Raw genomic sequence first — 25,820 nt, forward strand, 5'->3', positions numbered from 1 at the left:
CGGTATGGGACACTATCGAAAGCCTTACTGAAGTCCAAATACACGACATCCAGGGACTCTCCCATATCTAGCTTTTTTGTTACCCAGTCAAAGAAGGTGATTAAATTGGATTGGCAGGACCTTCCCTTTGTAAATCCATGCTGGTGGGGATCCCTCAGCCTCTTGTCGCTCAGGATCATATCTAATTTGTGTTTAATCAACGTTTCCATGAGTTTAAATGCATGAATATTATCTTTCTCTTGTTAATCATATACCACTTTAAATAGTAACATAGTTAATGACAGCAGATAAAGACCTGAATGTTCCATCCTGTCTGCCCATTATATCCATTAAAAATACATGATTAAATTAACTTCTCTTCTTTGATATTTCTGGGTCATAGATTGTACAGTCCACCTGCTATTGTCCTAGGTTCCAAATGCTGAAGTTGCCATCCAAGCTCACTCCAGCCTATCCAACTATCCTGTTTGCAGGATATCTACCATAAAGTCTGGCCAGTAACATCCTCATGTTCCAAGTTAGTGGAGTTTCCATTGATGCCCTCCAGAGCCCATCCTACACCAAATCGTCACATATGGGACACAGACTGTGCAAGTCTGTCCAGTACTTGCCTTAGCTCTTTAATTTACATTCTTTGTTTTCTAAGTAGATATCCTCTATGTTTATCCCATGTTTTTTTGAGTTCCATCACCGTTTTCCTCTCCATCACTTCCCTTGGGAGGGCATTCCAAGCATCTACCACTCTCTGATTTCCTAACATTGCTCCCGAGTCTTCTTCCCCACAACCTCAAATTATGCCCTCTAGTTTTACCATTTTCTCTTCTCTGGAAAAGATTTGGTTCTTGTTATCACATGCTGCCACACAGTACAAGCAACATGGTCTCTTGCTCCCTCTTTCAAAGTTTATTTTACCTGTAGGATACCTCGCTGACAGCTCCTGCTGAACTAATTCATCATGTTTGCTGATTGCCAAGCTCAATGACTGTCTCACAGTTCTGAATTACCTCAAAGCTGGAAACTTTGGTTTTCATCTGTTCTTTCCACAAAATGGTTCCTCTTTTCTAGATGCCTGGGTACATAACAGCCACCTACCTAAGAACTTTGCTGTACAGTTCAAGCTATGTACTGAATCGTACTTGGGGTACCATACATCACTATAAATGAGACAACCTATTCCACACCTCTAGTAACTGATGACTCTATGGATATTTCAGACTTTGTCATATGCTGTGCATCCACTCCCTCTTGGCATGAGGAATGAGACCATTTCACAAGCTGCTGAATTTTACAGAACGCCATGCCTATATTGAACAACTTAAGACAACCTCCAAAGAAGTGAATTGCACCATCACTTTTGAAAATGGACAGATTGCACAAACTTGAAAATTTGCTATGAGATTCTACTGTCTCTGGGAACTTTCCTTTGGGTAGTCACCTATTGCTGATCATGTCTTTAATGTCCTAATTCACCCTATCATTATCTTAATTATTGTATAAATTGTGCTATGTATTTTGATTTTCCTATGCTGCAAAATGAAACACATGTACATCTCTTCACAACGCATGGCCTACAAGATTCTCTCTACCTTTTTTAAGATAGTTACATGTGATTTTCCAGTGTATTTGTGTCACCAAACTAATTTCACTAATCCATTGCATTGCACACATGGGTCAGACATAGTATATAGTCTCTTCCCACACCCACATACCCCCACTCATGTCATCTCAGGTACCTGAGAAAACAGTAAAAACATTCCTCTTCCAATGACCCAACCACAGGACTCTATATGTGGACTAATAACTTATATGAGAACTGTCTCAGTTTGCATGGATTCTCCAGAGACACGCAGGGGATTTACAGACCCACTTGTTGGTGAAGTCTCTGACTGAGCCAATCGTGTTGGACTCTCCCCTAGCTATAGTAAGCTTTTGAGCTTACTGAGCATGTGCAGGATTGCCTTGCTCTTTGAGCCTCCCTCACCTTCTATCAGTTTTTTTTCTCTGCCGCTCCCATATGGTCGCAGCTCTCCCTTCTCTTCACCAAAAAAAAAAATTGACTAAAATTAAAAACCCTGTAATGCCAACAGATAAGAATTCTACTTCTGACTGGAACTCTCAGGAAAAAAAACAACAAAACCCAACGACAAACAAGTGTGAAGCCTTAGCGTTGTTAGTGGGTTTAAACCACCAGTTTTCTTTTAGCTTTGTGTTTGAATCCGGCGGTCTATAAGACCGCAAAGAATCTTTTCTCAGCGGCAGCCATGGAGGTCGGTGTGATTCTTCGTACCACGCCGAGTTCAAACCAGTAAGCTCACTCCCTCCCCCAGGGGCCCTGACTTGGTACTGTCGGGGGAGTAAGCGCATTACCGCCGCTGCTGACAGACTGGAAAATATCGAGCTTCTTCTTGGACTCCCTCACCTCAGGGCTCTGTTTCAATCCAGTGGGGGAGGGAGGGGCCATTCCACCTCAGCTGGATGAAATTACACCCATGCGCTGGTGGCAACTACTACAAGTAATGAAAAGAAAACTCCGATGAAAGCAGGAAGTACCTTTGCTTCCCTCCCCTCAGGGCTCTGTTTCGGTCCAGCAGGAGAGGGAGAGCCCATTTTGCCTCAGCTGACTGATATCAAACCCCAGCACCAGCGGGAACTGATCTTGGTACAAAGCTCGGAGATTTCTTCTTCAGACATTCAGAACAGAGAAAGCTGGAGATACTTTGGGCCCCCTCCCCTCAGGGCTTTGTTTCAGTCCAGCGGGGAAGGGAGTGCCTTTTCCACCTCAGCTGACTAAAATAAAAACCTCAGCACCGGTGGCAACTTGTACAAGGAAAGGTCTCCGAGGTGTTCAACAGAAGGTTCTTTTGGCTTCCTCCCTTCAGGACCCTCAGCTGACTGTTTCGGTCAGCGGGAGAGGGAAGCTGCATACCACCTCTGCTGACTGGAAAGAAAACCTCAGCTTCAGTGCCTCATAAAGGATGCAGGCTCCCGGTTCTGCAGATGTTGGACACCCCCCTCTGAAAAAAAACCAACCCAAAGCTGTATATTTTGTCTTCGGCTCCCTCCCCTCAGGGCTCTGCTTCAGTGCCAGTGGGGGAGGTAAACCCTGCACTGCCAATATAGCCAGGAAGCAAAAGTTCAGCCACGGTGACTCCACAGGAAAGACAGAAGCTCCCAGTTTTATTGATCCCTGACACCCCCTATCCACCGGTGACAATTTCAATGGCATGTTCCTTCCTGGAGAATTCAGGGACGATTTTGTTATGGGTGAGTACTTCTGAGAGAGCTCCAATGGGCCTGATCAAATTAGGGGATATTTCTATTGATGGCTAGCAGTAGTAAGACAGGCTATAACCCAAACTAAATCCACACGGGTTGCCTATCACTCAGTACTGGATCCTTCACAGGTACCATCTAAACTTATTTCCCTTTCTGTTTTCTTTTTTAAGGATTTATTTACAATACTGCTGCTTTATTTCAGCCTTCTCACAATTCTGTTCCTAGTCCTACTCTGGCAATACCCTGGTTGTGGAAAACAACTTCCCACAGACCTGTATGCTCCTCTGGCCCAGGGTCTTTTCATCTTCCACACAATGGTCAGACCAGAAGGAGGTCATTGCCTTAGTCTTAGCCCAACATATGCTGCTTCATCTATAGCCAGCTACAACAGAGGGTCACTATTCTACAAATATTTCTTACTGAAGGTCTCTTCTCTTTTAGGACTCAGTCAAGTTGCAACACCCACAGGTAATAGGGATTTTCAATCTATCCTTCAATCCTGTGAGACTCCAGTGAGGGGAATTATTTCTTTCCCATGGCATCAAATTCTGCAAGATCTACAACTGAATAATTGGCAGAAGCCTTTTTCAGTCTACACAGCTTCTAAGAATCTTGAGCTAAAGTACAAGGTAAAAAATAAAATAAAGCGCCTGATCTTGACCTTCTGCATTCTCCCTACCATTCTATGGGCTCTGAGTTTGCCATCAACAGATCCAAGGCATATTGACTCAGAGAGCAGCAGTGGTTTCAGCCGCCAGGTGCACGGCATTGCTATGAGCCTAAGAGAACATCTTCACGATAGACTGGCAGCAGCTCCCCACTTAGGGGACAGCCGCTTTGGACATAGAGCGTAAATCAGTCGTTTACGTCCCTGAGTTAGCTGCATGTAGAGGGTGTGTGCATCTTTGTATTTTATACCGTTTTCTAACACACCCGTTGAAGACTCATAAGACTCCTGAGGCAGGCCGGTTGGGCTGAAACATGTGCATGGGTCATTGAGTCATTGGATGTATACACAAGACTTTGGACTAATAAAGGCATTTGCATTTATCAGATGAGTTGAAGGACACTTGTTTGGTGCTCACATTCTGATTGGGACAATTCCACTTTGTTTTTTTGCAATTTTAGAAACATTCCATAGCCAGTCATGAGCTTTCGGCTCACCCGTCTGATTATTCCTTTCAGTTTCATCGTTCTTCGTCTACTTTTTTGACAATACTCTCCACGATCAGGAGTTGCTCCTTCCAATAGGACCAGCTTGCAGTTATCACAGACTACTTCATATGCGCCAGACAACTTCCTAGAGTCCATAAACAACCTTCTACTTCTCAATTACCTGCCTTCTCAAAACACGCCTCTATCATCCTGCAGCAGAGTTTTTTTTTATCCGGCAGAACAATGCCATGGAAAAGGTACCACTTCGGCACATCAATCAACATTTCCAGTACAGGGTTCTATCTTTTGACCTTTCATCAACACCCTGGGTGGTAGAGGCACATTTGTGAAACAAACTTATATAGGTTTCCTTACTTCAGTGAGTGGTTACTAGTGGCCCACTCCACGGACTGTCTCCTTCTCATCATTCAAATCACAGTGCACATCTTGCACACCTTGGTTTTCTTCATAGCCTTTGAAAAGTCCAAGCTCTCTCCAGCTCACTTATGTTCTGGACACCGTCACCACCGCTGCAAGGGCCTATCTGCTTCAGAAAAGACAGGCAATCATCCAGTTGGCAATCAGAGCAAGGTAGTCAACTCTCTTACCAGCTCGGAAGATTTTACGACTGCTAGGCCACATGGCAGCTTTGCTATCAGTAGCACCACATGCCAGACACCACATGCAACTTCTACAGTCGCACCTCAAGTTACACTGGAACCAGCATCTCCACACACTGTCATAGCTGATTCCACTGCCATCCAACATCAAGAATTCCCTGCTGTGGTGGATCCTTTCTGCCTCCCTTCAAGCAGGATGTCCATTCCATCTCCCACCACTGTCTTTAACCATCACCACCGATGTTTCCAATCAGAGCTGGGGTGTACAACTACACAATTTTTGCACTCAAGGTCTATGGACTCCATCCGAATAGTCCCTACACATCAATCATCTGGATCTTCATGCAGTATACATTCCAGGCGATCAAAATATCCTGGCAGACTTCCTCAGCAGGAAACTCGACCCACACGAATGGGCCCTCAATCATGCAGTGATAACATCCATTTTCCATCAATGGGGGAGTCAAGTGGATCTCTTTGCCTCTCCACTCAATGCACAGTGCACCCTCTCTTGTTCTCTGCATCCAGCTCCACAAGCTCTAGCAATGGATGCTTTTTCAATTATATGGGGGACACATTTTTCTCTATACGTTCCCACCATTTCCTCTCAACTCTAGAGTGCTTCAGAAAGTTTTAACAGACAAAGCACACCTCATTCTCATTGAACCAAAATGGCCCAAGCAAATCTGGTTTCCACTACTTCTGGATCTTCTGGATGAACCCCCAATATCCCATGGGTGACCATCCATCTCTTATGTCTCAACACAATGGTCAGCTGCTACATCCCAATCTCCACAGTCTGAGTCTCACGGCATGGAAATTGAGAGCTCACTACTGACTGATCTTCCGCTCTCACAATCTGTCAAAAATGTTCTAGCAGCAAGGTAACCTGCTACATAGAAATCCTATCAAGCAAAACATTTCTCCTTATGGGCTCAGAACCAAGGGCTACAGCCTCTCCTTTGTCCACTGGACCAAGTCTTCACATATCTTCTGCATTTGTCTGATTCAGGACTTAAGACTAATTCTGTCAGACTTCATTTATTAGCAATCTTAGCATACCGCTCGTTGGTCAATGATAAACCAATCTCACAGTACTCTCTCATGGCACGTTCCTGAGGGGTCTCAATAATCTTAAACCTCCAATGAAATCCCCCTACTCCATCTTAGGCCCTCAATGTAGTGCTAAACCAATTGATTACAGAGCCTTTTGAACCACTGGGTTCTGCCTCGCTCACTTTCTTTTCCTGCAAAATGGTTTTCCTGGTAGCGCTCACGTCAGCTAGAAGAGTCAGTGAACTTCAAGCCTTAGTCACTCATTATCCATACTTACAATTTTTTCCAAAGAAGGTGAAGTTACAAACTCATCCTAAGTTCCTGCCTAAGGTTATTTCAGATTTCCATCTCAACCAAACCATCGCTTTGTTTTCCTTTTTTCCACCTTCACATGTCTGTGAGGCAGAAGAAAAACTTCATTCCTTAGATTGCAGACGAGCACTGCTTTTTTACCTCAAAGCAACTTCTCATCTCCAGAAATCTTCTCAATTGTTCATTTCCTACAATCCACCTACCTGTGGTCAACCAGCAACAAAAAGAGCCATTTCATCTTGGATTTCATGTTGAATAAAATTTTTGCTACACAACAGCTCATTTGCAGCCCCCTGGTTCAATCAGGGCCCATAGTCTGCGAGCTGCATGAACTTCAATTGCAAACTTATGGTCCATCTCAATCCAGGGCATTTGCAAAGCAGCTACCTGATCATCTGTACATACTTTTACCAAACACTACTGCTTAGACCAAGGTTTAGCTCAAGATATTTGCTTTGGCCAATCAGTTTTACGTAACATCTTTGCATTATAGACTGTTTCCACCTCCCGTATGCTTACTCAGCTTGAGATGCACCAACAAATGGGGCTGCATATCACTTGCCTGTCTCCGGAGAAAGCAAAGTTGCTTATTTGTAACAGGAGTTCTCCGTAGACAACAGGGGAATGCAGCCACACTTGCCCACTCACCATCCCCTTGTATCCTCTTTTATGCTAGGAACAAAACTGACAGGAGAAGGGGAGGGGGGCTCGAGGAGCAGGGCAATCCTGCACATGCTCAGTAATCTCAAAAGCTTACTATAGCTAGGGGAGAGTCCGACGTGACTGGCTCTTTCAGAGACTTCACCAACAAGTGTGGCTGCATTCCCCTGCTTACTTCGGAGAATACCTGTTACAAGTAAGCAACTTTACTTTCCTCATGATCACTCACTGAATGCAGCCTGATTATCATACCTTTTGCGCTCTATTCCTGTGTGTTAGATAGGTTGCCTTCTGTTTATTGACATTTGGTATGTTTTTATTGGTTGAATATGTTCCCTATTTGAAATAGTATGTATGCTCCTATGTGCTGTAGCTTATGGTCCTAAGTGCTGTAGCTTATTTTTTGTCTAGTGAAACTATGTATGTTACTTTGTAACCCATTCTGGGAGGACGATAAATAAACAAACTTCCTGCATTCCTTATGTACTGTTCATTCTCTCCAAGTTGGGTAAGAGGTAGCATATTGGGTTTCCCCACCTAGTAGTGATTGCCCAACCTAAGACAGTAGGGCTGGACTCGTAATGGGAATTGCTTAGCTCCATAGCCATGTAGATAGACTGTGCAGGATACGGGGACCTGCTGGTATAGCTGAATATGTAATATTGGATGTAAGAGAGAGGCATATAGAAGGACAAACTGGCTGTTTACAAAACAGCTGCAAAAGTGAATGCTATTTGGAATGGTACCACAGGCTTACTTCATTTATAAATAAAATTTACAAAGTGTGCAAATTGTCAGCTTTACATTAATGAATGTTGCTTATCAGCATGTGAGATAGCCTAACCAGAGTGTCAGCAGAGGTCTCTGGGATATTATACAGTCAGATCCAGAGAATGTTAATGCAGATAGACACAAGGATCCTGGCCATTCAGCCTTAGAATGCCACTACTTGAAATTAACAAAGAACCCTTGGCATAGCGCTGGGAGTATCCACCACAGCCATGGAATTTCAACAGATGTGCTACATCTTGTGAATTGAGAATCAGTACTTAAGCTAAAAGGTACTGATGTTGAACCCTCTTTTATGACCAGATTTGGACGATTTTCCAAATATGAGCCAGACCATTTTATTACATTCTCCTTGATGTCTTTTTCTTGTAACCGATATAGTAATGATGAATGATCAACTGTGGAAAGCTGATGACAAATCTAGGGATATCATCATATACACCATCATGTAACTTCCATTCACTCGACACTAATCATCAGTTCTTTCAACCCCCAGACATACTCATGAGTCTAGACGTAAAACTGCCTTTTTTACCTGGCTCCTAATCTCTGGCATAATTTCTTTGTCATATACTTGTAATGGTGTTCATTTTCTTTTCTTTTAAATGTTAATTGTATTGAGCACTGCATTTTGGAATATGTGGTATTTTAAATTTTAATAAAAATAAACATAAATTGAAAATAAAATTATTTTTTATCTTTGTATGGTGATTTTATTTTTTCATATCATGTTGGTCCCAGTCTATGGTTCTTCTTTCCTCTGTTCTCTTAACTTATGTAGCCCTGGTCTTCCATCATGCAACTCGCTCCATGTGCTCTGGCCAGTTCTTTGGATCAGGGGTTTCCCACCCACCACCAAGGCTCATAAAAAAACCAGATACGCGGCTGGTTGCATTCCTTCACAGATCAAATCACACACAAATTTTGGCATAGGCAGGAAGGGCCAGAGGATGGGCAACTCTGGGTTTTCACTCACCCCACTCGAATTCCTCACTCTCCTTTCCAATGAAATAACAGCCCAGTCCGAGGTATGAATGAACCAAACGAACTTTATTAAAGCTAATTTTGAAACTGTCTTTAAACTATTTACAAACACTCAGTAAAGGCAGACAATTTGGTTCTACCGATAAGTTTCCCCGTCACTTCCAGATCACTTGGAGTAAAAGCTTACAGTCTCTTCAACATGAATAGCAGACACTGATTCCAACAATAGATTTTCCTCCTTGTCACTTCCAATTCATGTTAGAGTCAATTATTTACACATTCTTCATCAAGTAAGGCAGACACTCTGGTTCCATCAGTAGATTTCCCCCTGCCACTTCCAGTTCCCTGTGATATGAACTATTTACAAATTCTTAGTCAATTCCCTCCCATATCTCTCTCTGGGAATCTCCCTTGGTCTTGGGCTATGGCGGGAGAAAGGAACAACCAAAAGCCTTTAATTTTCTCTCACTCTGCCTTTTATAATCTACCCCTTCACCTCAGGAAAAAGGGACCTCCTACTCCTCCCCTTCAGTCTGTGCTAGCCACAAACTGCAAACTCAGTGACATCCTGGAAAATACATCATGCTTTACCTCTTACTGCAAAGGCAAGTTCCAGATGGGTCACCCCCCCTCTAAAGGACCTCTACCCTCAGAGGCTACTTCTGACTATATCTATAATTTCTTATTGCCACTATCATATCATTTTGCATATCAATATATATCTTTTACTGTACTTTTTTTTTTTTTTTTTAGGGGGGGTGTCCCCAGCAATGCTCCTGTTAACCACGTTTAGACAAAATCCGGATTTCATTTATTCCCTCCCATATTTCACCTCTCCCAGGTTCCCTATCCTATAAGGAAATTTGGAATTTACTCCCATTCTGTCACATTACATTTTCACCGTCACATTACATTTTCACCCTAGACTAGGAACCCGATTTCACTCCTCCCTCTCTGGCAAGATATGGCACCCTATTCCCAGAAACCATTCCTCCCTCAGAGAGTGTCCTGTTACTTTTCCCATATCCCTTTTTTAGGGTCCAAGTAAGCTCCCAATCCACTCTCACTAGTGGATTATAACTCAACATGGTGTTTCCCTAAACACAACTTCATCAACTTCAATTTCACATAGCATAAATATTGTCAATATACTTACATTAACAGATATACACTCTACTGTTGCACATCTATACCCATCTCCTATTCGTATCAACCTTGTTCTTTTGTTTAAATAAATACCCCCTTTATTGCACCATCTCTTATCCATGTTGAATATACTTCTGAAATCCACATTGCAGTGCACAACAGGGCCCAAATTCTCCATTTACAACCCTTCATCCAATTTACCATTTCTCCTTCCCCTCATTGTGATGGACCCAGGCTATCACTCCCATTCTGATAACACCTTGATTTTTTTTTTTCAAATTTTTCTCACTTTATTGTTGGTTGCCCTTCACATCAAAGTGTTGGCAGGGGGCACTCATGCCACTCCCAGCATTACACTGAGTCTCAGTTAGTTGTCTTCATTCATCATTTTTTCCTTTTAGCACACAAATGCAGTCACATGTTGACCCTGCCTAACATTTTATTATGTTAAACCATGACCCATTTCCCACAGATGGTCCAACAAAACACTTAACCTTCATTTTATACTTCATATCACTTTTGTCACTGGCACTCTACTCTTATCTAATATATCTAGTCTTTTATTTTCTATACCATATCACTAGGGGTTGAGCTTCTTTATTACCGCCCCCATCTGGAAGGGCATAGTTCACACTGTAGAATATCCTTCTATGCTGTCTGTCCATCACTTCCATAAAATGCTTTTGAATACTCCATACAATTTGCCAATCCCTCCAATGGGATTGCACCTCTCTCCGATAGCTGGCTTCTTCTGGATTGAGATTTCTAAAAGTAGGATCTGGTCTCATGTGGCTGAAGATTTCCTTCACCCAGGTCTCCCGCTGCGCCTCCACCACCACCACAACAACATGTAAAGGTGCATATGGATGCCACAACTTCCATAAGTTCCACACCAGTTGCCAAATGTAACACTCTGCTCAGCCTGGGCAGTTTCTCCTCTTCTGGCTTCCCAGACTCCACCCAAGAGTACCAAGGGTACACCCCAAGTATCGGCATCCATCCACAGAACAATCCCCTCCTCCAACTCTGGGTGTGCCAGGAATCCTTCCTCCATGGAGGCCACATCCACCTCAGCATCTTGCAGAAGCTGATCGATCTCTGAGCTTTGGACTGTCCACTCTGTAATCAGCTTCATTGGTAGAGTGTGATCCAATTCCCCTAAAGCCAGACACAAGAAATGAAAACCAGTCTCAAGCTGAGGCAATCCAGTGTCCAAATCCTTGGATACATTCCTAAGTTTCCCAGGTTTGTCTTTGCCATTTGACTTGCAAAAGGGGACTGAATCATTTTACTCATTAGATGCAATGGGACTGCTGAGGGTGACTATTCCAGTAATATATCTCTCTCAGGGAGTTGTAGGCTTCTCTCCCCACAACTTTTATGATTCCCTAACCTCCCCGCTGGGATAAGTTCTTTTTTTTTTTTTTTTTTTTGTAAATCATGTTTATTGATAAGTTCTGCTCCTCAAACTCAGTGTTCCAATGTCAGGCAGTCCCAGCCATTTCCTACAAACTGGAACTGTTCTACCTTGGCCCTGCCCCAAGGGTGCTTTATGTTTAATAATGCTTACCGATGTGAATGCTGACCCTGAAACAGGCCACCTAGAGTAGGACCAGGGCCCAGGCTGGGTTTACTACTTCCCAGGCTAGATTATCCTCCGGTCACATACCTCGAGGTTGCCAAACATGCAGAATTGGCTGATGTCTTCTGCTGGAAGAACATCTTGTGACAGCATAATTATATGGGCATCCACTCCTCTTGCTCCGCAATGATTGTACACAATGTAGCCTATGAGAACTCCATCCTTGACTGATGTGTCGATTGCAGCTATCGGTCTGTGTGACACGATAAGTTAAAAAATATATATATATATATGTCCCTGCTCTCCACGTACAGAGTCTCGAACAGGTTACGATTCTGATCCTTGCCCAGGTTGTAATTCCAGTCCAATCTATGTTCCTCCTACTCTCCCCAGAACTCTCCCCTTGAATTCCACTACAGTCATTGCATTTTTCCCTCAAAGGCCGGAATCTGGGGGGGGGAGGGCGGATGGATGAACGAACACACAATAACACTCTACTGTCTCCTTTCCCTATGCTTCCCGCCAGCAGGAATAGGCGCAAACTTGGTTTCACCTTCTTCCTGTCTGAACTTTAACCTGCTGGTAGTCAAAGTTCATGGTGGGGACTCTTTCCTTAGCCTCTCCATAATCAGTCATCTCTACTAAGGTCTTCTCCTCCTGGAACTCGACCTTACGCCCCACATTGGGCACCATTTTTATGTAGCCCTGGTCTCTCACTGCATGGCTTGCTTCATGGGCTCCGGACAGCTCTTTGGGTTGGGAGTCACCTGCCTGATACCAGCATTCATAAAAAAAAATGAAAAGGGAACCACCACGTGGCTAGTTGCAGTTTATCACAGATCACACTCAAGTTGGGTGTAGGCTGAGGCCGGATAACTTTGGTAGGCTGGAGGATGGGCAACTCCGGGGTTTCACTCACCCCACTCGAACTCCTCATTCTCCTTTCCAATGAAACAATAGCTCAGTCCAAGGTATGAGTGAACCAAACTAGAACTTTATTAAAGTTGATTTTGGAATAGTTTAAACTATTTACAAATGCTGAAGGCAGACAATTTGGTTCCATTCATAAGTTTCCCCATCACTTCCAGATCACTTGGAGTAAAAGCTTACAGTATATTCAACATGAATGGCAGACACTCTGGTTCCAACAGTATATTTGCCCCCTTGTTACTTCCAATTCATGGCAGAGTCAATTATTTATCCATTCTTCATCAAGTAAGGCAGACAGTCTGGTTCCATCAGTAGATTTCCCCCAGTCACTTCCAGTTCCCTGTGATATGAACTAGTTACAAATTCTTAGTCAAATCCTTCCCATATCTCTCTCTCTCTCTCTGGGAGTCTCTCTTGGCCTTGGGTTATGGCGGGAGAAAGGAACAACCAAAAGCTTTGAATTTTCTCTCACCTTGCCTTTTATAATCTCCCCCCTCCCCTCAGGAAAAAGGGACCTCCTACTCCTCCCCTTCAGTCTGTGCTAGCCACAAACTGCAAACTCAGTGACGCCCTAGAAATCATACATTACCCTTTTCCTCTTACTGCAAAGGCATTTTCAAGGTGAGTCGCACTTGATTTCCAGGGTCTTCTGTCCAATTATATTTTTCTCTCTGCCTGTCTTTTTCACTTCCTGCCCTATCTTCCTTTACTGGCACTGATAATTCAAAATTCAGCTTTCTTCATTTTTCTGCTTCTGTCTATTCAGATCTCAACCCTTCTCACCATCCAGTCTTCAAGCTCCCTCTTATTGCATATATTTAGTTTTTAATATCTTCCCCTCTTCATATCCAGCATCTTCCTTTTCTCCCTTCCATTCATATCCAGCATCTCCCCTTTACTCTCTCTGCCCTTTCTCCCCTGCTCCCCTCTTTTTTTCTCCTTGATATGCACACACGTTCCACTGCATATCAGAGAGAGGTAGGTGAGCCAGCAGTGTTAAGTGGCTCTCCTACTCTCAATCGGTCATAGTTACTTCTGTTGCTTCTCCCATGGGCTCATTTTTTAGTTCCAATTTGACTATTTGCGGCTCCTGTTCTTTTGCCCCTCCTTTTGGGTTTTGCTATAAATCTGTGCAAATTCTGCTTTGTGCAGTTGTATAGAATTTCCCCAGGACTACAAGACTTCCCCAGCATCTTTCAGATAGATGGAGTGAGGATACCAGCAGTCAAGGCTCAAACAGGTTGTGATGGGCTTGTCACCATGAAGGAAGCTGGGAGGAGTATGCCTTTAAGCTGCAGAGTCCCCTGCTTCATCCACAGTGACTTTCCGTAAAGGTCCATATTACCTTCACATAGTAAAGGTCCATACCTGTAGGGTTAAATCAAGCTTTTAGTTCCCTGGTTTAAAAAGCTGAAATTTAAGGGATAATTATTATCCATTCTTAGATCATGATCCAAAAGGAACATGCCCAACCCCCAGTGAACTGACCAGCATTCATTTTAAGTATTTATATACCACTTATAGTCTAAGTGGCTTACATTCAGGTACTCAAGCATTTTTCCCTATCTGTCCTGACAGGCTCACATTCTATCTAATGTACCTGGGGCAATGGGGGATTAAGTGACTTGCCCAGGGTCACAAGGAGCAGGGATTTGAACCCACAACCTCAGGGTGCTGAGGCTGCAGCTCTAATCACTGCACCACCCACTCCCCTGACTGTGACTGCTGCAAACCAAGATTTGGTCAATTTGTACTCACAGGGAAAATAACTTTGACCCTTTTAGTAGTCTGCTCAAATATGTTTTTCATATACTTTGATACTACTAATCCTTACACAAAAGGAAGATTCCAGAGCAAGAAAAAAAAATTTACTATTGAAGCATATATTTTTATGAAAAGGCGGTTACCATGTAGCGTTTCATTGGATAGTTGCAGGTCCAGGTATCATTTTAACTGTTTTATGCATACATGAAATGTGGCAAGTATCTAACTGTACCGACATCAACAGTGTGTTGGACTTTAAAAGGCTTGTGTTGATATGGAAGATCTAAAACAGAGGACACTAATTCCTACACATGTAGTATATCATGAATAACCAATGGAACAAAGGCATGTTGTTGGTACACTTTTAGAAGGTACTTCTACCACTGGGTACTTCCATTTAAGTGCCCTGAGGGTGCACAGTGGGAGCCTATTCGATACCAGCCCAGATTGCATTTTGATACGGGTTTACACTAGTATTCCATGTGCCTTATATTTACATGTCCGCAGTTAGAGCAGCCATAGACACAACATAGCATTGGCTGTGTATATGTGACAAGGATGCATGTAACCTAACGGGTAAGTGGGAGCTCACCTATATATTCATCCTCTTGCATTGTATGCTATGCCACTTACACACTGTCATAGAATAGTCCTTAGGGATCCTGTTGCCACTTTTGTGGGTAAATGTTACTATTCTAAACATTTGCACATGTAAGAGACACATAAATGCAGGTAACTAGATTACAGCATGACCCTTGTAATACTTAAAGTTTATGAATTTTTCCTTAATAGAAGGAGGTATCGCATGAAGTTAAAGAGACTCTTATCAAAGCCCATTCCCAAATATCTATATCACAGGTAGTAACATCCAGACTAGTGTCACAATATGTAATCATTTATCCCCACAGATTTTTGAGTGGGGGGAAAAAACACTTTTTTTTAATTTTAGTGGTAAAAAGTCACTCAACTTATAATTAGCAGAGATGTGTCCCTTTTTCTTCTCTAAATGTTTAGGGGGGTAAATGATTAGATACTGTCACATTAACTAGTAAGTCCTTTGTTAATGGATACTTTAATTTCATATTATACCCCCTTCCTATATAAATGGAAAGAATCATATTCTTTATGTCAATAATTATTAAGAATATATCAATATACAGTAACTTTTTTGTCTGTGACTTATTTATGAATTCTTAATGACAGAAATTAGTATAGAGTACCGATACTACCGAGTACTGGGTTGTGGTGTTCATTTTGCTGCATTATAAATGTGTCAAATATATTGACTATAACCCCCTCCTTTACAAAGTCACGCTAGCGTTTTTAGCGCCGACTGTGGTGGTATGAGCTCAGGCACTCATAGGAATTCTGTGGAATTACTGTGGCGGCCGCCGCTAAAAACACTAGCGCGGCTTTGTAAGGGATGGGGATTTAGCAAAATGGGGTAAAATATGCTCTGTCTGCTAACCTGAATGCATAAAATAATGTGTGTTCGCTGGGTAGTTTTCAGAACTAAGTGATAAATACATATTGCAGTCTTTAGCACTCCAATCCTTTTGTGCTAGAGATTGCAGAGACCAAACACACTCACACATACTTTTTTTTTTTAGTGCAGGCCGGTATTTTCAGTGCTCTGTGCTGCTCCTAACACTCATAGAGTTCCTATGAGCGTCAGCATTCAACGCACCGACCTGCGCTAAAAACCGCTTCCGCAGTTTTGTAAAAGGGTATGTGGTCTTTGTTCAAATATTTTAGCTGCTATCTCTGGTCTAAGTCTTCTTTGCTGTCTCCTTCATGTATTTTGTCGTCTTTGCAGGTCTCCTTTATGTATTTTGGGTCTAAGGTTTCACGCAGATGAAAAGCTATTTCAGGCTCAGTCCTCTGAGTTTCCAATGGAGACCGTTTCCTATCTATATCAAAGACATAGGTGGCTTTAAATTCTTGTGGCATGTGTATTCGAGGTGGTGCACTGTCTGGAAAAAGGTTTCTCTTTATGATATCAAAGGATAAATTGGGGACAGGGAAGATATCATTGCCAGTCATTGCTGTGATCTTGGGTTTGCCTTGCTTGTCCCTTGAGAGAAATACATAGGACCCTAAGTCGTGCTCCTTAGTCTCCTCAGGGGCAGTACTCAGTCTGACTTCTGTAGGTCGGAAGATGTTTATTGCAGGAGGGGTTTTGGTTTTAGTGCTATAATTCCACATCTGGTTTTCGTTCCAGATCTTGCTTTGCAACCTCTTTTGCTTATCAGAAGTAGATATTTCATGCAAAATGTCCATTGATTCAGATGTGCTGCCTGGCTTTTCCTTCTGGCCTTTTACTGTTTCAGATAAAATTGGTTTCTGAGTTTCTTTCTCTGGGTAAAAGTGCTTGCTTATTTTACCTTTATTTAGCATTTTTTTCTGAGTAACAATTGTGTCCATATCTTTCCATGCTGTTGCTTTTGACAGGGACGGATGCCCTTTTTCATATGTTGGTACCAATTTAAGACGTTGTGGTAAATGCTTTTTTTCAATCCATTTATTAAAAGCCACCTTACGCTGGTAATCCCGCTCTTTCTGTAAAAAAAATGAGTAAATCCAAAAGAAGTAAGTTTGAGAGTTTTCTGGGAAACTGGAAGTACACTTCTTCCTCTGAATCCACGAGGGTTAGTGACAGAGCTGGCCCACAAATACGGAAAATCGCGGATCACTTTTAGGGCCAACTCTGATGCACCCCCGCCTCCCTCCAGCATGCCGGACCTCCCCAGACCTTACCTGGGGGTCTAGCGGTGATGAGGGGCAATAGTGATCTTCCTATGCTCCTGTCCCATGCAGAGCTGTCATCAAAAATGGCTGCCGTGAGTTCCCATTGTAGTTTTATGCGACCACGGGAACTCACGGCAGCCATTTTTGATGACAGCTCTGCATGGGCAGGAGCGTAGGAAGATCACTCCTGCCCCGCATCACCGCTAGACTACCAGGTAAGGTTTGGGGAGGTCTGGGCCGCAGTGATTCACGTTTTTAAACTAGGAGCAAAAAAATCGTGAATAACTGAATTTGCAGGTACTAAACCCGTGGATTCGGAGGGAGAAGTGTAGGTATAACATTCCTTACAGATCAAGAGGGTAATTTTATATACCATTTTGCACATTAAATGGCTCGTTCTTATAAAATAATTAGAAAATGCCATCATATATTGGAAATCCACTTATGCTGGCTATTAAAATGATGTCTTTCAGAAGTTAGTTCAAAAATAGCCATAGACCTTATAAAAGAAAATTTAAGAAAACTGAGAAGTACTACAGGGGATTGGTAAAGATTTGATGTATAAATCCCTGATGACAATGAATCGCTATTGGGTGGCATCGCTGATGTCCCAGAAGAAAATCTGAAACAAATAGTGTGTTGGTGTGGTTTACGAAGTCTTCTAAAATGATGTCACAGCTAAAAGTTCATGTGGTGCAAACTGGTACTCACTTGTATAGATGACCTGCACCGGGTGAAGTTATGATTTCTATGCATACAAAATACAGTGACTACTTTTGAATAGATATAGTGAGGGTGCTTTCAAGCTAGGTGCTATTGCTGCTAGATTTGCACTGTTTTATGTGGAGGGACATTTTTGAAAGGACATCCAAATTCGGGAGTGGAGAAACATCCATTGTCGAACAGGATGTCCAAATAATTTTTTTTTTTTAAATTAAATCGCCTACTTGGACACCAGGATGTCTAAAGTTATTTGCAATTTTCGACCACATAAACATCCAAGTTAGAAATGTCCAAATCAGCACCATTTAGACATGGTCAGCATTATAATGAACTGGCCACATACACATGCCAACAGAGCAGTGGGGCACCTTGGCACTGCTGTGAATTTCCCATAGGGTGCCATATGTACATCTCACCAGAGCCCTCTTATAATTTATGGTGAGCCCTCCAAACTCCCCTAATAGTGCTGATCTGGACATTTCTAACGTGCAAGTTTTTGTAATCAAAAATTATATTACATTACATTACATTAGTGATTTCTATTCCGCCATTACCTTGCAGGTCAAGGCGGATTACATAAGAGTTGTCATGAAGTTACAAAATACATAGGCGGATTACATAAGAATTGTTGTGAAATTAGGTAATATATTATGGGTAATTTGAACATTTTAGATTTGATAAGGAGTAGATAGTATAGGAGCTTGGGATGAATCTGGTCAAGTTAAATAGGTTTTATGTAGTTTTTGAAGAGTAGGGTTTTTGTTTATTTTTTGAAGGTTTTGTAATCTGTGGTCGAAGACAGCAGATTGGTGAGTTGTCTGTCTAGTTTTGCTGCTCTGGTGGCCATTAGGTTGTCATATAGTTTTCTTCGTTTGACATTTTTGGTTGGCGGGGTGTGAATAGTGAGTGGGTTCTCCTGTGTCTGGTTGAGGTGGATTGAGTTAGTCGCTTGTTCCAGTAGGTTGGGCTATCTCCATTTATAGCTTTCAATAGTAGGCAATAGAATTTGAAGTGTACTCTTGCTTGTATTGAGAGCCAGTGTGAGTCATGGTATGCCTCTGTGATATGGTCATATTTCTTCAGTGAATAAATGAGTCTTAGGGCTGTATTTTGTATTGTTTGTAATTGTTTTATCATGGTCGCTGGGCAGGGGAGGTATAGTATGTTGCAGTAGTCTATTAGTCCAAGGATATGAGATTGTACCAAAAATTGGAATTGTTTCCTGTCAAAGAATTTTCAAATTTGTCTTAGTTTTCTCATGGTTGCGAATGAAGTTTTTATTATTTTGTTGATTTGTGGTTGCATGGTACAGCCTCTGTCAATCAGTACTCCAAGAAGTTTTAGCATGGGGTATGAAATTGAGTATATTACTAGGTTTGTTAAGGTTGGGGTTTTGCTGTTTTCTAGGAGGAAAATGACGAATAACGTTAGATGTCCTGGTGGTCTAGATGTCCAAGTCAGCAATTTAAAAAAAAATACATTTATTTGGACATCCTGTTCAAAAATGAGCATTTCTCCAATCCTGAATTTCGGTGTTTAGAGGGAAACGTCCAAATTTAGACTTGGGCATGTCTTTATAAAATAGTGCTAAAATGGGCACTTTCCTACTGACTTAGCTTAGGTCTCCTGTTTTAAAATTACCTTCCAAATGCTCTAACAGATTTTTAGATAGGGAAAAAACTCCTGAAAAACTGTATGCCAGGGGTGTTTTTTAAAATCATTTTAGAGGGGTAGTTAACATTAGAAGTTTTATCACCACTTATTATCACAATCTTTGGTAAACTGAAGGTTGCGATGTTGCTGCAGGGTTCAGCCTGCTATCTTTAAAAGTGCCAATGGTGTAGGAAACAACCATTCCAACTTGATGGACCATTGGGCTGACCCAGTGAGGCTATTCTTATGTTCTTATGATGCTTGATGAAGGCAGGCTTCACATATGGATTACCTTATATGATTTATACATTTCCTGTTCAGCTTCCTGTAGGCTGCTTTTTAGTTTATTCAGTCTCTGCATTTCATGAGCAATATTTTCTTTATCCTTCCTCCACATCCAGTTAGTGATATATCTAGAGAAATTGTATATAAAAGATAAACCAGTGAAATATAAAGGAGAAATAGTATATTGTCAGGAAAGAATAATGGAGGGGAACAATACACAATATATGATATTATATGTATCACTAGAGTATACGTACATTAATGGAGCATTGCTAAGGTATCTGAATGACTGGAACAGAGAATTTATACCCAGCATCAGTGAGTTAAAAGAAACATAGTGCATAAACTATTAAATGACAAACCGCACAGTCAGTGTATTGTAGTATACCACAAGCTGTATAAGGAATGATATAGATGACAAATTTAAGTAGTATAAAACTTCCTAGATATGCTGTTTTTCACATGCATATGTATGTGCTGTTGTGTGTTTATAAGTGTGCTATTGTGTGTTTGTGTGGGTGGTCTCTGTGTTATTTTTTTGCTTGAATGTATATGTGTTGGCTTATGTACACGTGGAGGGGCATAATCAAAGCATATGTCTAAGTCCGATTTTGATGTAGGGTACAAATGTCCATTCTCGAAAAATACGTCTAAAGTATACATTTTTTTACAAAAATCGTCCATCTGTACGTCCATCTGATCGTTCAGACCCCCCACTACGTATATCTTGTCCACATTCTTGTCCAAATATTCGTCCAAGTCCCAAACGCCCAGAACAAGACCTTTTGGATGTGGGAGGGGCCAGCAATGTGATGGACTGGCCACCCAGACATGGCAACAGAACAGTGAGGCCTTTCTCCTCCACTGCCAATTGCAGACTTAGTCAATAAGTTCAGGTTGTTCACCCTCTCCAAGGTAGGGAGAACGAGAGGGCACTCTCTAAAGTGAAAGGGGATAGATTCCGTACAAACGTAAGGAAGTTCTTCTTCACCCAGAGAGTGGAACGCTCTTCCGGAATCTGTCATAGGGGAAAACACCCTCCAGGGATTCAAGACAAAGTTAGACAAGTTCCTGCTGAACAAGGACGTTCGCTGGTAGAGCTAGTCTCAGGGCGCTGGTCTTTGATCAGAGGGCCTCCGCGTAAACGGACTGCTGGGCATGATGGACCACTGGTCTGACCTAGCAGCGGCAATTCTTATGTTCTTGCATCTAGCTGCCCCTATGCCTAGAATAAGCCTTCAATCCTTAACCCTACTCCTCTGCCCTCCAACCCAGCCCGCTGATTAACCGTTCCCCTTAACTGTATCTATGACATCCTGTTTGTCTGTCTTGCCTGTTTAGATTATGAGCTCTTTTAAGCAGGGACTGTCTTCTTTGTGACTCTGTGTAGCGCTGTGTGCATCTAGTAGCGCTATAGAAATAATTAATAGTAGTAGTAGTAGTCTATTAAGGTGGACATCTGAATTTAGACCTACCACCTGGAACATCCAGGGGTTCCTTGTTAGAAGGGTCTGTAAAACAGAACACAGAGGATGTGCAAAGACTGGTGTTTTCGTTTTCTAGCAGTGCTGGAAGGCAGAAGTATCATCTCTGATTCTGCCACCATCCTGGTCAGCATGCAGAGGAGGACCTCTGGAATCACCAATCTACATCTCTAGTAGGGCCCAGGCGGGTGAGGGTATGATTTAGGGGTGTCACTTTTTATTTTTTCTGGAGATGAGTTTCTGTTGGGGATTTGGGATTCAATGGGGGGGGAGGACAAGAGGAAGATTGGAACTAAAGAGGGGTATCAGAAGCAAAGGGGGATGGCAATGGCATTAGACACTTTTATGGAGAAGAGTCAAGTGATAGCAGACAGAGGTTTATATGCTGTAAAAGAAATGTCTAACGCCCTGATATTCAGACTGCGGAAAATCACTGGTGATCTCCTGTGGTCTGCTACGATACTAAAATTTCAATGCCAACACCATATCTAGCAACAGGCAACTGCCACCTCCAGACTCTGTCCCTTCTGCCTTGCTGCACCGTATGCTTGGAACAAGCTGCCCGAATCCCCATGACGGTCTCTGTCTCTGGCAATGTTCAAAGCCTGTTTAAAATCCCTCCTCTTTAAGAGTGCTTTCGACTCCTAACTCTTCTCACTTTGGGTTCTGCATCCACTACCCTCTATGTCATGTTTCTATGTCCAAGTTAGATTGTAAGCTCTTCCGAGCAGGGACCGTCTATAAATGTCAAAATGTACAGCGCTGCATATGACTTTCAGTGCTATATAGAAACATAGACACATAGAAACATGATGGCAAATAAAGGCCATATGGCCCATCTAGTCTGCCCATCCACAGTAACCATTATCTCTTTCTCTCTCTGAGAAATCCCACATGCCTATCCCAAGCCATCTTGAATTCAGACTTAGTCTCTGTTTCCACCACCTCTTCCGGGAGACTGTTCCAGGCATCTACCACCCTTTCCGTAAAAAAGTATTTCCTCAGATTACTCCAGAACCTATCACCTCTTAACTTCATCCTATGCCCTCTCATTGCAGAGTTTCCTTTCAAATGAAAGAGACTCGACTCATGCACATTATTATTATATAGGTATTTAAACATCTCTATCATATCTCCCTTCTCCCGCCTTTCCTCCAAAGTATACAGATTGAGATCTTTAAGTCTGTCCCCATACACCTTATCACGAAGACCACATACCATTTTAGTAGCCTTCCTCTGAACCGACTCCATCATTTTTATTTCTTTTTGAAGATGCAGCCTCCAGAATTGTACACAATATTCTAAATGAGGTCTCACCAGAGTCTTATACAGAGGCATCAGTACCTCCTTTTTCCTACTAGCCATACCTCTCCCTATGCAACCTAGCATCCTTCTAGTTTTCGCCGTCACCTTTTCAACCTGTTTGGCCACCTTAAGATCATCACATACTATCACACCTAAGTCCTGCTCTTCCATCATGCACATAAGTTCTTCACCCCCTAAACTGTACCGTTCCCTCTGGTGTTTGCAGCCCAAATGAATGACTTTGCATTTCTTGGCATTAGATTCTAGCTGCCAAATTTCAGACCATTCTTCAAGCTTCACCAGGTCTTTCTTCATGTTACTCACACCATCTGACATGTCTACTCTATTGCAGATTTTGGTATCATCTTCAAAGAGGCAAATCTTACCTGACAACCCTTCAGCAATATCGTTTATAAAAATGTTAAAAAGAACAGGCCCAAGAATGGAATCTTGAGGCACACTACTGGTAACATTCCTTTCCTCAGAGTGATCTCCATTGATCACTACCCTCTGTCGCCTTCCTGAATCAGCCCGTCACTTTGGGATCCATCCCAAGGGCACTCAGTTTATTTATTAGACATCTGTGTGGAACACTGTCAAAGGCTTTGTTAAAATCTAAATATACCACATCTAGTGCACATCCTCTATCCAATTCTCTGGTCACCCAGTCAAAGAAATTTAAAAGTTTATACTAGGTGTTTTTACATTTATGCACTAAAATTTGCACTTTACAAAAAAAAGCTGAACCCTATGAAAGATAACCTTTAACCTGTTGAAGTTGTTTAAAAGCCTTCGTTGATGAAGAACAGCACAGGTATCTGAGGGTACTGCTATAAGTCTTTCTCATACTCTGAGCTCACAAGTCTTATTTTTAAAATCTAAATATACTACATTTAGTGCACATCCTCTATCCAATTCTCTGGTCACCCAGTCAAAGAAATTGATCATATTTGTCTGACAAGACCTACCTCTAGTGAATCCTTGTTGCTTCCAGTTCTGTAATCCACAGGATTCCAGAAACCTGACCATTCTCTGTTTTAAAAGTGTTTTCATTAATTTGCTTACCACAGAAATCAGACTTACCGGCCTGTAATTCCCTACTTCTTCCTTACTTCCACTTTTGTGGAGAGGGACCACATCTGCCCTTCTCCAGTCCTCCGGTACCACTCCCGACTCTAGAGACTAATTGAAAAGGTCAGTCAGTGGAGCTACCAGAACTTCTCTAAGTTCCTTCAGCACCCTCGGATGTAAACCATCCAACCCCATTGCTTTGTCTACCTTTATTTTAGCTAGCTCCTCACGAACACAACCCTCTGAAAATCGATCAGGGTCTATTACTCCTCCATTCCTATTCACATTTGTCTTCTGCAGTCCCGCTCCCGGCGCTTTAGCCATGAACACAGAACAGAAATTTTTGTTAAGCAATTCGGCCTTTTCTTTATCAGCTTCTACATATTCCTCCCCTTCACCTTTGAGTCTCACAATGCCACTTTTGCACTTCTTCCTATCACTAATTTATCTAAAAAATGTCTTGTCTCCCTGTTTTACCGTGTCAGCTATTTTTTCTTCTATTTGCATCTTTGCTTTCCTGACTACATGACCAGCCTCTCTTAACTTTTCCAGATATTTTTGCCTGTCTTCCTCTTTCTGCGATCTTTTGTAGTTTATGAAAGCCATCCTCTTATTCCTTACCTTCTTTTCCTCTTACTTTTACTTACTTGCCTCACAAAAAGGTTTGTCGCCCTTACAATCGCTCCTTTCAGTTTTGCCCACTGCATTTCAACTCCTTCCAGATGTTCCCACCCAGACAACAATTCCTTGACGTAAACCCCCATCTGAACCAAGTTCGTTTTTTTAATGTCTTGAACCTTTGCATTTGAATGAACCCTCTCTATACCCATCTTAATATTAAACCGTACCATGCAGTGATCACTGGCTGCCAGATGATCACCCACTGTAACATCAGAAACACTTTCCCCGTTTGTAAGCACTAAGACCCCCATCCCATGTGGGTTCCATTACCAACTGCTGGAATAGTTCTCCTTGTAGAGAATCCAGGATCGCCCTACTTCCAGAAGGCCCTGCAATAAGGATATTCCAATCAACATCCAGTATGTTAAAATCACCTATTAGCAAGACTTCTCCTTTTTTAGATATATTCTGAATGTTTACTATTAAATCTCTATCTACTTCTTCTGTCTGTGAAGGAGGCCTGTATATCACACCAATGTAAATATATTCACTATACCCTCTTTCCAAATTGATCCATAGTGCCTCTTCCTTGCCCTGCAATTGTGTGACTTTAATATGATCTTTAACATATAATGCTACACCTCCTCCTTTTTCTTCCTACTCTGTCTTTCCTGAATAGATTATAGCCCAGTATAACTACATCCCAGTCATGGTTCTCTGTGAACCATGTCTCTGTGATTGCCACTATATCCAACTCCTCTTCTTCCATCACAGCTTCTAGATCCAGAATCTTGTTTCCCATACTTCGAGCATTAGTATATGCTGCTTTCCAGACATTGCCCCCTTTTCCCAAAAGAACTGAACAAAAAACCCGGCGTGGATAACTAAAGAAGTGAAGAAAGCGATAGGAGATATGAAAAGATCATTCCGGATGTGGAAAAAGGACAAATACAGGGAAAACTGGAAAGAGCAGAGGAAGCATCAAAAGGAATGTCACCGTGTGGTCAGAAGAGCAAAAAGAGAATACGAAGAGAAGCTAACCATGAAAGCACAAAATTTCAAACCGTTCTTCAGATATGTTAAAGGGAAGGAGCTGACAAGGGAAGAGGTGGGACCGCTGGATGAAGGAGATAGGAAGGGAGAGGTGAAAGAGGAAAAAGAAGTGACGGATAGACTAAACATGTTCTTTTGTCAGTATTTACAAGAGAGGACACATCCAATGTGCCGGAAACTGAAAAGATCTTCAAAGGAGATCAAGCAGAAAAATTAACATCCATGGAGGTAAGCCTTGAAGACGTACATAAGCAGATAGATAGATTAAAAACTGACAAATCTCCGGGCCCGGACGGAATCCAACCTAGGGTATTGAAAGAACTAAAGGAAGAAATAGTGGAACTACTACAGCAGGTTTGTAATCTATTCCTGAAAACAGGCGTGATCCCGGAGGATTGGAAGATAGCTATTGTTAAGCCTAACTTTAAAAAAGGATCGAGAGGTGACCCGGGGAACTACAGACCGGTAAGTCTGACTTCGGTTCCGGGGAAGATGGCAGAAGCTCTGATAAAAGATAGCATCGATGAGCATCTAGAAAGGAATAGACTGGTGAAAACAAGCCAACATAGCTTCTGCAAGGGAAGATCGTGCCTAACGAACTTA

At 42.1% G+C, this 25,820-nt stretch overlaps 1 protein-coding gene across 3 annotated transcripts in view; it reads right to left on the bottom strand.

Moving 5' to 3' along the window:
* Positions 1–10,544: 10,544 nt before the first annotated feature.
* ANKRD53 (ankyrin repeat domain 53) overlaps positions 10,545–25,820 on the bottom strand; it is a 50,668-nt gene continuing 35,392 nt past the window's right edge. For all 3 annotated transcript variants that reach the window (XM_033953319.1, XM_033953328.1, XM_033953335.1), the window contains 2 exons: positions 19,691–19,811; positions 10,545–16,833 (listed from right to left, as the gene is read on the bottom strand). In XM_033953319.1, the coding sequence (XP_033809210.1) occupies positions 16,033–16,833; positions 19,691–19,811 (922 nt within the window). In that variant the 3' untranslated portion in view covers positions 10,545–16,032. The remainder of the gene's footprint in view (positions 16,834–19,690; positions 19,812–25,820) is intronic.

Source organism: Geotrypetes seraphini, chromosome 1 (assembly GCF_902459505.1).
Source record: "Geotrypetes seraphini chromosome 1, aGeoSer1.1, whole genome shotgun sequence".
Classification (NCBI taxonomy): domain Eukaryota; kingdom Metazoa; phylum Chordata; class Amphibia; order Gymnophiona; family Dermophiidae; genus Geotrypetes; species Geotrypetes seraphini.